This window comes from Mercenaria mercenaria, chromosome 13, assembly GCF_021730395.1.
Source record: "Mercenaria mercenaria strain notata chromosome 13, MADL_Memer_1, whole genome shotgun sequence".
NCBI classification, from domain to species: domain Eukaryota; kingdom Metazoa; phylum Mollusca; class Bivalvia; order Venerida; family Veneridae; genus Mercenaria; species Mercenaria mercenaria.
In genome coordinates, this window is record NC_069373.1 from 76,863,459 (window position 1) to 76,877,022 (window position 13,564).

Consider the following 13,564-nt stretch of genomic DNA (forward strand, 5'->3'; position numbering starts at 1 on the left):
GTTACTCACCATGACTCACATGATGTAAGCTTTGATAATAAATTATTCTATTTTCCTTTTTCTTGTAAAGATTTAAGTTGTTTTTTTGTACATAACAAAAATAAAAACATGACATTTCATTAGTTGATGATTTTATTTTTATAGAAATAATTATGTGTTAAAAAAATTGCCGTGTCAGCAGTTCTTTTTACTGAACACAGTAAATTGACTCCGTATAGAACAAATTCATTTTCAGTGGGTCAAGTATGAAAATCATGTAAAAATCTCCCCATGGACTGACAATAAAAGGGATTATTTTACTGTTTATTGCCCAGTTTGAGACAATTTTCCTTGATGTGTTTCATATTAAAACCATCATGGGTATTGTTCGATAGTATTTTTATATCTGACGGACAATGGCTAAAGGACAGTATAATCCTCTTATGGCAGTATCGCAGTTCACCGAATAGCGATTCTAGATTTTTATCGAGTTTTGCTTTTTGCAAGGTATTGCGGAAAAATCATTGGGGCAATTTATCGCACAGTTGACTGAGATATTATAAGGCAGATGTATAGTGGATGAAAATGCGGTGTTTTTCTTGTATCAACATTGTGAAAGGAATTAAATGATAATATTTAGATTGAAATGTCGTTAAATTTGTAAACACGCCTGAAATGTTTTGAATTTAATTCAAAAAAAATTTAAATTCACAGAGGAATTTATTGGATTTGCGCTGTATTAGTAGATTCGTTTATTTTGGTTTTACCAACAGCTGAGATAGAAAGAAAGTAAGTCCTTTTTTTTTAAAGTTTTTGTTGTATATTGAATATGTGACAATTTTGTACAGATTATAGCAATAAGAAATAAAGCAACAAATAAGTTTAATTTAGTGAGATATGTGTGAATATGGTTTGATATTACAATGCATAATTCAGTAGTGTTTTAAAATTACATTTTATTGGTTCATATGGGAAATTATGTTGTTAAATTGAAGTTTCGTTAACGTTACATTAACCATTTGACCTTTTCTGTTAAAATTGGCATGCATATATTTAGTTTGCCTTAATTTCCTAAAATCCTTTTAAATACAAGTAGTTTGCAATCTACATCCGTTGAATAATCGGAGAAAAAATCTCGGCAAGCAGCTAATTGACTCTTACTCGATAACTTCTGTGGACCAATTACAGTCTTTGTAAATTTTTAATGCCTTGCACTAGAGCGGAAAGTTATTTATTTACCATTTTTGGATATTTACCAAAATCTTCCTATAATATGTCAAGTTTTACCTAATATGGTAATTGGATGTGTTTTCACCCTTATAACATGGAATATTTTGCCTCTGGACATGGCGGTAGGTCTCCACATTTTTTAGGTGTTAAGTGCCTAGCACATTATTATTTAAAGGTGCATGTCTCCAGACCTTATATCATAAATTTAAAATTGGAAAAATGCGAAGTCGTAGTAATAAAGAACAAAATGATTCTGTGAGGTTCGAGGTAACATTGTTTTCATAAAAAACGTTTGCAGTAGCCTGCATAGTGGTTTTTGATATTTTCTTAAAAGTGTTCTCAAAAATTTTATATTTTGTGGTGTGTTCATTTTGAGGCTGAGCTCTGTATAAAGGCCCTGACATTTGTACAGGTTGCTCAGGTATCTAATAGACAAAAGCATATTTCTTGGACTTCACAGTCTTTGAGGCATGCCCCATAAGTTAATTTATTATGTTCAGTTTGTAAAAAACTAACTGTATGGACACAGGAGAGGTATCATAATTTAGGTAGAAATTTCTCTGAGATTTAAAACTGCTGAGCTGCTTCAGACTCTCAGGTTAGCAGACAAGTTCCTTTAAGGTTTCTTTTTCATTGACAATTCAGTTTGTATGTTAAATAGCATTTTTTGACAGTTTGAATAATCTCTGTCTTTAGAAATGTTTGAGTTATCAGAGAATGTGTATAATGTTTTCGAACATGTTAATCTGTAGTTGATGAACAACTTCCTCTCATGTAGTCATAGGACTGGTGAAGGACTGATTACTGTGAAATAGTAGTATTCATTTTTGTGGATTTCGTGTTTGTGTATATCTACAATGAAATCCTAACAACCAAAGAAAATCACCTATCTTATTTTTAATTTAATTATCTTCAGAATTTCAAATCCCAACATAATAACCATTTTGGCCAAAACCAAAGAATTTCATCCCCCAAAAATTAAATGATTTTTACAATGTGTTAAAGTCTTAAAATTACTGTGGTGTCCATTGTGGTAGTTTAAGTTAGAAACTCCACCCTTTGTCAGTTAATGTAGAAAAGAAAAAACACATTTAAAGGACTTTAATGGGAAAGTAACCCGACACGTCTCTGAAATGAAAACTGAAACTAAGTGACATCATTTGGGTGGGAAATATTAAATTACAATAAATACCTGGCAATAGTAATACTTTCCTTAAAACCATATTGTATCTACAAAAGGTATTGACAGCATCGGTATAATGTTATGGTTTTGAGAAATACTTGCCATCCAGGACCATTGATTTGGTCGATTGTCGGACGGAATTCCTCTTGGCGATATTGATTCCATATTTAAGTATGCACTGGTTTTATCTGATTTACTTCATTAGCTGAAATCCTGGCTACATATAGGATGTTTCGACCGAATTTATACCAAAAACAGACAATTATTGCGAAAAAAAGAGAAAATTTCAAGAAAAAATATCGGAAGATGGATGGATGCTGTCTCATTGTAATGTGGGACTGGTTTTTCCTTTAATTTTCTAGACAAAATTTTAAATCCTAATTAATCTGTCTGGAAAATACAAAAGAACATTCATTTCAGGGAAAATGTGTTACTTCAATTTTCTGATGTTGTTACCTAATATTACTTTGGTTGTCATAAAAAACTCATAATCAGAAATTATTTCACTAACGATTGATTTCACTGTGATTCATTAAATTCACTCACAGTAAAAATGATGATTGAAGGGAATTTTTGACTTTTCAAAACTGCACAGAACGTTTCTGAAATGTAAACAGATGAAAACCAAATTGGACAGTAAATGTTAGAGTATAGTTATTTTGAAAATGCTACCTAATGGGCATATGGCGGCCATTTTGGGCACAACAGCTTCTATTTTCTTATACTGCATGACGTGTCACCATAATATTATGTAAAACTGATTAAAAAAACATCATTGATGATTGTATTTATTTCAAAATATGATTTAACTTTGAATACTGCATTATTGTAGTTAATAATTTAACAAAATTTGTGGTAATGACTATGTAACAAAGGAAAAAGGAGCCATGCCATGAGAAAACCAACATAGTGGGTTTGCGACCAGCATGGATCCAGACCAGCCTGCGCATCCACGCAGTCTGTTCAGGATCCATGCTGTTCGCTTTTAAAGCCTATTGAAATTGGAGAAACTGTTAGCGAACAGTATGGATCCTGACCAGACTGCGCGGATGCGCAGGCTGGTCTGGATCCATGCTGGTCGCAAAGCCACTATGTTCGTTTTCCCATGGCACGGCTCAAATGACATCACACAGCAGTTTACAACAGGAGTAAATTAAACCTTAAAAAGACAATAAAAAAACATATATAGTACCGTTTATAGAACTGCATTTTTTTGCTGTATCAGTCATGACGTCTTATTAATTGTCTACCCGTAATATGTTCCTGACTGTTTAGGGTGCATTAATTTTATATCATGTTTTTCATATCTCATCTTCCAATGTACATACGTTATAAGTAAAATAAGCGAATTTGTTACCAGAGGCGAGTAGTGGAGTTCAGCCCTGCAGCTGTAGCTCTTTTTGTCATCGCTACTTATGAGGTAACATTGCAATATACTCTGTACAGATCTTTATCTAACAATTTGAAAAATTAAGTTTCTTTCAGATTATCAAAAAAAGTTATGAAACAGACACTAATACTGCTTACTAATGAATAGAAGTCAATATTTCGTGGAAGTAAATTGACAGCTCGTGATTTACTGATTTTGTATTCTTTTCACGATTTATTTATTTCTCTTCAGAATAAAGATAAATGCTTTAATTAATTCTCACACCAAGTCGTAGCAGCTATTGATTTGGCGCTTTGTTTATTATGCCATTTTTGATTTATGGCAAAAACTCGGACAAAAAAAAATAGGGCAAAAAAAAAATCTGGCTGTTTTCACCATTATCGTGTCTTCTCGAATGTTTACTCCATTATTGAATCGAGTTGCAGATAATGTGCAAATCAGCTGACTTCATTTTCTGCATCTGAATTTCTGGCTATTGATGATACTGCATTTCGCAATCACGATTTATGCATTTTATGCGCAACTTTATTTTTTTGCAGAAAAATGAATTCCACACACACAAAAAACTATGATGTTCAACAATTTTCCATGACAAGTGCACTTTGTGACAAGCACTTAGCTTGTTAACAGAAAATCTTAATTAGTGTAAATGAAAGACTGTGTACTTTAGTGAGTGTCACAACATTAATGATTGTTACACATACTTTGTCATTTCATAATTGGTTGTGCACGGAAAAGGATATGAATATGTCAATTTTTTTTTACAATATTGACAATGTGTACAAGATGTAATTGTGTGTTTTCTACATTTGTTTTTAAAAAAATAATTCTACATGACAAGATAACCAATGATTTAGGAAATTTTAATATTCTTTTGTAATAAATTATTAATTTTACTACTTGCACTTCCACAAATGATTGATCAGGTGTTTGTAACAATTGGAAGTACTTCTATAGGGCGAAATACAAGGGGAATGGGTGGGAAACCTATTTATTTTTACCATTGATGTCAAGCACTCTTTAATGAAAACTAAGGATAAAGTGCTTATAATTGTTCCAATCTGGTTTTGGTCTGAAACATTAATTTCAACAAGGTGGATTTTTACTAGACTTGAGCCGATAGTATGTGAGTATTTATTAATGGAAATAAAAAGACTGATTTAATTGTAATTTTACTGAAAAATAATTTCTGTATAATTACTAATAAGACACAAATTTGGTCTGTTTTAATGCTTGTAAAATTTGCTATGAAGAGTTTTCACTGGAGGTAAAAACGGCCTACTGTAATTGCAGCTGAAATATGTTTTTCCTTACTTGTTAATAATTTATCGCTAGATTATGTAAATCTGCAAATGTTCTTCCTACAAACAAAGTGATTAATGAAAAATTTACATGGCATTTATAGATTTTCTCCTTTGTATTAAAAGCCATAAGATTTCACAACTAGTAAAAGTTCAGCAGATCTTCATATGGAAATGATACTTGGTAAATAATTTGCCTTGTTAGACTTTTAAATGTAGCTATGGAAATTTACCCACAACTGTAGACACACTGGCTTCTTTGTAGAATCTTGCTGATGTAAACTAAAGACAAAACTACTGGGACCAAATGCATCAATGATCTATGTCAGAAAAATATTACGCATAAAGCGTAGAAAGTTAGGTAACTGCGCCGACTCCACTTTTTGTGCAAAGATGACAATTATAATTAAATATTCAATTTACCGTAACTTTGTTTACAAAGTATCTTTACTGTTGAAACTTTGCAGATCTTTTGTGTTGCGATTAAGGTTCTTTGTACATGCCAAGTTCAAATTAAACCTGCACTAAATCTACAAATATAATACTTAGACCTAGACTGTTAGTTTGATTTTCATTGAACTTCCTCATGCTGTCTTGTGTATTTGAATTTTTGTAAGGAAAATAGATCTGATTTGATTAAGCAGATTTTCTTATAAGGTTTAATTAGAATATGTTAAAATGGCTGATATATCACATGTCTAAAATTAAACAGATGTGAACACGGCAAAATTTCATTAGATTTCATCGGGTTACCAAATGAGGAGACTTTTAGGCATTTGATAAATTCTCTGGCTGATGTGTGGTTTCCCAAGAAAAAGGCCATCTTAGTCTATAATGATTCTGCTGTTAATTATTTTTTGCCTTTGAGATATTAAACAGTTTTTCATTTAAGATCTAGATATTAAAGATTTAACTCACTGATAAATCTGTCATTATGTAAATGACTGTCTTAAAATTCATATAAAAATGTCAATATAATTTTACTGCTGAAGTGCCATTTTTTATTAAAATTTCAAGATTTATGACATTTAATGAAAAATAACAAAATATTAATAAAGCTTAATTAAATGCTGCAGTGAAAAAAAGTCTTTTTTTCCCCTCAAATTATAACTGGCTGAACTCATATTATATTGAGAATTTAAGTCTTTCTTTGCAATCATGATTTTTTTTATTAACAAGAAGAACTTTAGTTGAAAGGAGAGGAAAGGTTATTAAGAAATCAGATTGGATTTGCCAGTCATTCTTGAAGCAACATTTGAAACTTTTTTTTGATAATTCTTTTTAATTTTGGTAGGCTAATATGCACAGCTTATAAACAATGGCTCCACCTCTTTTTGGATGTGTTTAGAAGACAGAGCCAATGATACTTCTGGATTGTATAAAAATGCAACTTTCAAAGGTCCAAACTAACTGACTTGTATAAAATGTTTCAAAACTTTGGAAGTATTTTTATATGCTATAGTAAATGTAAATGAAATTAGGGAAAAAAGAGATTTGATTAGTTCAAGCAATATTTTATTCATAAAAAATGTGCAAGTACCCGGAAAAAAATGTGTGTATTTATGTAAAAACCTTTAGTCATGGTACATTGTAAAAGCTTTGTGAGTTAAGCTGAATTTTTAATCATACTTTGATAATATTTTACCATGACATTTCAATAATAATATATAGCCTTTAGACTTTTTAAAAATTATGTGTTTATCCACAGGCTGCGATGATGTCCCTTTAATTCTATACAGTTTATATGATCCCATTTGAATGCGACATTCTGTATAATTGGCTAAAACAGTAACAGACTTTCTTCATAATTGAGCCGTGCCATGAGAAAACCAACATAGTGGCTTTGCGACCAGCATGGATCCAGACCAGCCTGCACATCCACGCAGTCTGGTCAGGATCCATGCTGTTCGCTAACAGTTTCTCTAATTGCAGTAGGCTTTGAAAGCGAACAGCATGGATCCTGACCAGACTGCGCGGACGCGCAGGCTGGTCTGGATCCATGCTGGTCGCAAAGCCACATGTTGGTTTTCTCATGGCACGGCTCATATGTTATGCATAATTTCTAACATATCCTATTTACCAAATCTTATAATGCTAAAACCTCCGGTCTGCTGTATTTATTTACTTATCTTGTTTCAAATTAGGAGAAACAGACCTCGGGAGTGCTTATAAATAAATGATCAGTTCTTTCTCCTTTTCTCTTTCCAGAAAATCCAGAATATATCGTGAAGGATTCTGCCAGTAACGGGAAGGGATTTGAAAGCGAGGATGCCTGTTAGGAAGCAAGTGGAACCACTTACTTATGTTTATGGGGATAAGATATACAAAGTCTGAAGAAAAAAAAGCGTTTTGAACGGGATTAAACATACTCAAGCCATATGGTGGACTTTTGGTTAGGTATACGTCCTAGATTGATAATATAAACAGTTGGTGCATTCAGTATATGAAAAAAATGTGTTTCCGAGAAAAAACGGATTAACTAGAGGAGAAAATCTTTATTATCAGAATTATTTGATTTTTTTTACATTTGCTGTTTTGTTGTTCTCTGATGAGAGTATATCAGCACTTTCGAACTGTAAACTGACGTTAGCAAATTAAATTATCCGAAAACTTTAGTAGTACTCTAGCACATGGAAGAGTGTGAGGGAAATTGGTTGCAGAAAATGGAACCGAATTACTCAGAATTACTGGGTCTGGTAATGTGAACTCCAATACAAATGCAGGCATCAATATGGTGTTTTGTGTTTATGAGAAAATAGGTCATTTTGTGTCATAATTATTGTGGAAATTGCTCTCTGCTGAAAGCTAGGATATTGCATGGAAAGGAGGAAAAAACGGAATATCTCATGACAGGTTGATGGATTAAAATGAAGATTTTAGAAATTCGGAATAATTTGAAATTGGATCAGTAGCAGTGAAAATGAGGTTTAGGAATAAGATATTCCACATTTTAGGTGTGCTAGGTTTGGCAGCAATATGTGGGAGCGTTATCACGGAAGGAGTTTTTCCACATTATCGCCCTGATGTATTTATGGATGGGATAGTGCACGAAAGGATATTAGGAAGTGACGTTAGAGCACATAGATTTGAACTCAATCACATGGTAGTCACAGAATGGGGTCGTGTTTTCATAGGTGCAGTAAATAGGATATATGAATTTGATTCCAATTTAGGCCTTCTAAGTGAAGTAGAAACAGGGCCCGTTAATGACAGTCAAAAATGTCTTCCAGGATTTAATGAGGTCGAATGCAGTTTTTTCAAAACTATGACTGATAATTACAACATGGTTTTGATACATTACAAAGGTCTCAAAGAAAAACTACTAACATGTGGTAGTGTCTATCAAGGGGCATGTGAAGCGCGTAATCTAAAAAACATTTCCCGTTCACATGCATATTATGAGTCAGATAGTGGCACTCTGTTAGACTATGCAGTGGCGGCAAATGATCCAAAATCTTCAACTGTTGCTTTTATCGCTCCTGGGCCCCCTGACTTACAGACAGAAGTCCTTTATGTTGCTACAACTTTTTCTGGCCGAAATACTGATGTAATTACCAAGCAACTCCGAGGCCTGGTCCCCGCTATCAGTACAAGAAGTCTTGGTCGAAATAGGTTCCAGTTATTTGAAAAAACGGACAGTATCCAAGGGAAACTCTCAGGAATTTATATAAAAAAGAATGTCAGGTCGGATTATTTGATAAAATATATAACTGGTTTTAGTTCTAGCATATATAGTTATTTTCTTACCCAACAGTATGAGTCGCCACTAGCAACCAAAAGTGATTCAAAAATTATTTCAAAAGTGATACAAATATGTCAAGAAGATACGTATTATTATTCCTATATTGATATGCCGTTAGTCTGTCGCTCACAAACGACTAAAAAAGAATACAACTACTTGCAGGCGGCGAGGGTGATAAAAGCTTCTAAAAATTTACAGCTAAGTTTTGGATTAAGATCTGCGGAAGATATTCTTATTGGAGTATTTACCGATGATGAGGGTGGACCTGAATCAAACTCGGCAGTTTGTGTTTTCACAATGCAGTTTATACGTAAAAAATTGCTGGAAAATGTTCAGAAATGCTACAGTGGAGATGAGACTTTAAGCGGGGGAGGTTACCTTACCAAAAAGCAATGCCAAAAAGTGGTAAGATTTGAATGATTTGTATATAAGATATTGAAAAGTACCAGCACATACTCATAAATGTTAAAAACGTCACAAATCTGAATTCAAGTGTTCCTCTTCTTGAGCAAATTGCCAGCCAGTGTTCTTGAAGGATATTTTTCAAGTTCAGTATAATTCTTTCAGTTTTGTAGATTATGAAAAAAATCATTTTTAGCTCATCTGATTTTTGAAAAAAAATGATGAGTTATTGTCATCACTTGAGCGGTTGTCGGCGTCGGCGTCTGCGTCGGCGTTGCCTGGTTAAGTTTTATGTTTAGGTCAGCTTTTCTCCTAAACTATCAAAGCTATTGCTTTGAAACTTGGAATACTTGTTCACCATCATAAGCTGACCCTGTATAGCAAGAAACATAACTCCATCTTGCTTTTTGCAAGATTTATGGCCCCTTTTGTACTTAGAAAATATTGGATTTCTTGGTTAAGTTTTATGTTTAGGTCAACTTTTCTCCTAAACTATCAAAGCTATTGCTTTGAAACTTGGTATACTTGTTCACCATCATAAGCAGACCCTGTACATCAAGAAACATAACTCCATCTTGCTTTTTGCAAGAATTATTGCCCCTTTTGGACTTAGAAAATCAGTTTTCTTGGTTAAGTTTTATGTTGAGGTCAGCATTTATCCTAAACTATCAAAGCTATTGCTTTAAAACTTGCAACACTTGTTCACCATCATAAGCTGACCCTGTACAGCAAGAAACATAACTCCATCCTGCTTTTTGCAAGATTTATGGCCCCTTTTGGACTTAGAAAATATCAGATTTCTTGGTTAAGTTTTATGTTTAGGTCAACTTTTTCTCTTAAACTATCAAAGCTATTGCTTTAAAACTTGCAACTCTTGTTCACCATCATAAGCTGACCCTGTACAGCAAGCAACATAACTCCATCCTGCTTTTTGCAATAATTATTGCCCCTTTTGGACTTAGAAAAATCATTTTCTTGGTTGAATATTATGTTTAAGTCAACTTTTCTGATAAACTATCAAAGCTATTGCTTTAAAACTTGCAACAGTTTTTCACCATCATAAGTGGACACTGTACATCAAGAAACATAACTCTATCCTGCTTTTTGCAAGAATGATGGCCCTTTTTAGACTTAGAAAATCATGAGTAGGACAATATTTCTATTATACAAACAAAATCAGATGAGCGTCAGCGCCCGCATGGCGGTGCTCTTGTTTCAAGTTAAAACAAATGTTCCTGAAACAGAGAGAATAGTCTTGGTTTACATCATATTCCCTGCTACCCACCCACTAAGCTCAGTGTTGCAAATGCAGATACAGAGATTGTGATGTTGAGGGCTGATTCCTGGGGTTTGGTCAAAGACACTGTGTCTGAACATTTTTGTCTTCTACCGTACTGATTCATGTAAAGAAATCTGCACTTTGCAGAAAACAAGTTACAGAATCCAGGAAAATGGGTTATATATAGGTAAGCTGTATGACATTACCCAATATCAAACTGAAAAACTGTTGAAAAAATGGTGCTCGACCCAAAACAAACATTTTCTGTCTGTTTTCTGTAAGGAAGTTGTTTATTTTTGTCGAGCCCGCTTGCGGAAGCAAGGACACAGTTGTCCTAATGGCTGTCCGGTGTATGTGCTTGCATGCATGTGTGCGTCCATCGGATTTTTTTTATCTAGACCATAACTTTGATATTCATGGAGACATCTTGTTCATATTTGGCATGAATGTTAACCCCAATGAGACGGAAACCTGAGGTTCCTGTCTAAAAGGTCAAGGTCACTGTTGGAGTTCAAAAGTCATGTCAGATCTTGACAGCTGGCGGGCTTGACATGTTGCCCGTAGGCATCTAGTTTATGTTAGGAGGATGGTAGTTCTGGTTAAAAAGAATATAATAATTATGCTTACAGTTGACAGTTATAAATAATCCCTCAAATAAATGAGAAATAGTTCTGCTCTTAAGGAAACAATCAGAATTGTTATTGTATGTGCAAGCATTAAAGCCTTGTATAGATTTATGGTAATGTTTTATTATATTCCCCCCAGCTCTCTGCCTTATAATATTTTCTAATTATATTTCTCATTTATTCTCTGCCTACAGTACCACAAACATTGAACAAGTCTAGGGTTCCTCATATGCTTTTTGGTGTCATACTATAATGGAAACTCAAGACAATTCATAGCTTGCCAAGTTGGCTCTGTATTGATTCCAGGCTACAAAGGTCATGGAGACCAGTCTGAGAATGAACTCTTGCCATCGGTCAATTTCAGAAGTGTGCTGAGAAACAACCAATCAGATACTAGACTTCTGAGACTGGTTTCTGAACTAACTTTGGACCTTGGAGATTAGTTTTGCTCTTAGTGAGGCAAAACTTTTGGTCATTTATCTGTCTCCATGCCTGTGGTTAGGTTGTTATTTACTTACAAGTATGTACTGGTGCAGGATTCAGGAACCATAGTAAATTGAATCGAAGCTGAAAATAACTGAAATAACGTTGAACTGGGAGGTAGTGTTCAAGCCCCACTGGGGTCATGGCAAAGTGCTTCCTAATACAACACAAATACAATTTTCCTCAACTATAGCCAACTGGATGCATGATTCATTTAAGCTTAAAGCTTTCATCACAGTTGGGCTGCATTAAAGTAGTATAAACTATGAATAAAACTGAATAATTTAAGGAGACTTTAATATCTTGCTCAATAATCTGAAGTGGTCCCTATTATTTTACCATTATGCTACCAGGCAGTTGATTTAATCATTGCAATAATTTGCAGGCTATATTATGTTACAAGCTATGAATACTAGCTTTGAATTCTAGTTTTCAAAACAAGCTATGAATATGTGCTTTTTAGCTCATCTGATTTTTTGAAAAAAAATGATGAGTTATTGTCATCACTTGAGCGGTTGTCGGCGTCGGCGTCGGCGTCTGCGTCGGCGTTGCCTGGTTAAGTTTTATGTTTAGGTCAGCTTTTCTCCTAAACTATCAAAGCTATTGCTTTGAAACTTGGAATACTTGTTCACCATCATAAGCTGACCCTGTATAGCAAGAAACATAACTCCATCTTGCTTTTTGCAAGATTTATGGCCCCTTTTGTACTTAGAAAATATCAGATTTCTTGGTTAAGTTTTATGTTTAGGTCAACTTTTCTCCCAAACTGTCAAAGCTATTGCTTTGAAACTTGGAATACTTGTTCACCATCATAAGCTGACCCTGTACAGCAAGAAACATAACTCCATCTTGCTTTTTGCAAGATTTATTGCCCCTTTTGGACTTAGAAAATCAGTTTTCTTGGTTAAGTTTTATGTTTAGGTCAGCTTTTATCCTAAACTATCAAAGCTATTGCTTTAAAACTTGCAGCACTTGTTCACCATCATAAGTTGACCCTGTACAGCAAGAAACATAACTCCATCCTGCTTTTTGCAAGATTTATGGCCCCTTTTGGACTTAGAAAATATCAGATTTCTTGGTTAAGTTTTATGTTTAGGTCAACTTTTTCTCTTAAACTATCAAAGCTATTGCTTTGAAACTTGCAACACTTGTTCACCATCATAAGCTGACCCTGTACAGCAAGCAGCGTAACTCCATCCTGATTTTTGCAATAATTATTGCCCCTTTTGGACTTAGAAAATCATTTTCTTGGTTGAGTATTATGTTTAAGTCAACTTTTCTCATAAACTATCAAAGCTATTGCTTTAAAACTTTCAACAGTTTTTCACCATCATAAGTGGACACTGTACATCAAAAAACATAACTCCATCCTGCTTTTTGCAAGAATGATGGCCCTTTTTAGACTTAGAAAATCACGGGTAGGACAATATTTCTATCACACAAAAAAAATCAGATGAGCGTCAGCACCCGCAAGGCGGTGCTCTTGTTAATAAATTCAGAATACCAGCTATGAATACAACTATGTATATTATTACCATTATGAATACTAGCTATAAATACAAGCTATGAATACAAAATTATATATACATATTATAAATATGAAAACAGTTATAAATACAAGCTATGAATACAAGCTATGAATTCTAGCTATAAATTCAAACTATGAACACAACTATGAATATTTTTAATGCATTTATTTCAGGATCCTTTTTATCGTGACAAGGAATATTTGTGTAACTGTGACCTTGAGTCTATCGGAAACATTGTGGGTACCATCCCGGCAGAGACCAACCCTATCCTGGAATATACAAATACTTGGTTGACCTCTGTTGCTCTGACGATGACCTCTGACCATACAGTGGCCATTATTGGTACCGGAGATGGGTACATTAAAAAGGTAGGAGTTTTTGATAAAATGATTCAAAACAGAGATGCATTTAATTGATTTT

The 13,564-nt window shown here is 33.9% G+C and overlaps 1 protein-coding gene across 1 annotated transcript in view; it reads left to right on the top strand.

Annotated features, from left to right (window-relative positions):
• Positions 1 to 13,564, top strand: part of LOC123529197 (plexin-A1-like) — a 175,504-nt gene that overhangs the window by 74,032 nt on the left and 87,908 nt on the right. Inside the window, exons 5-6 of the mRNA XM_053520997.1 lie at positions 7,292 to 9,230; positions 13,318 to 13,512. Coding sequence (XP_053376972.1) covers positions 8,004 to 9,230; positions 13,318 to 13,512 — 1,422 coding nt within the window. The 5' untranslated portion in view covers positions 7,292 to 8,003. The remainder of the gene's footprint in view (positions 1 to 7,291; positions 9,231 to 13,317; positions 13,513 to 13,564) is intronic.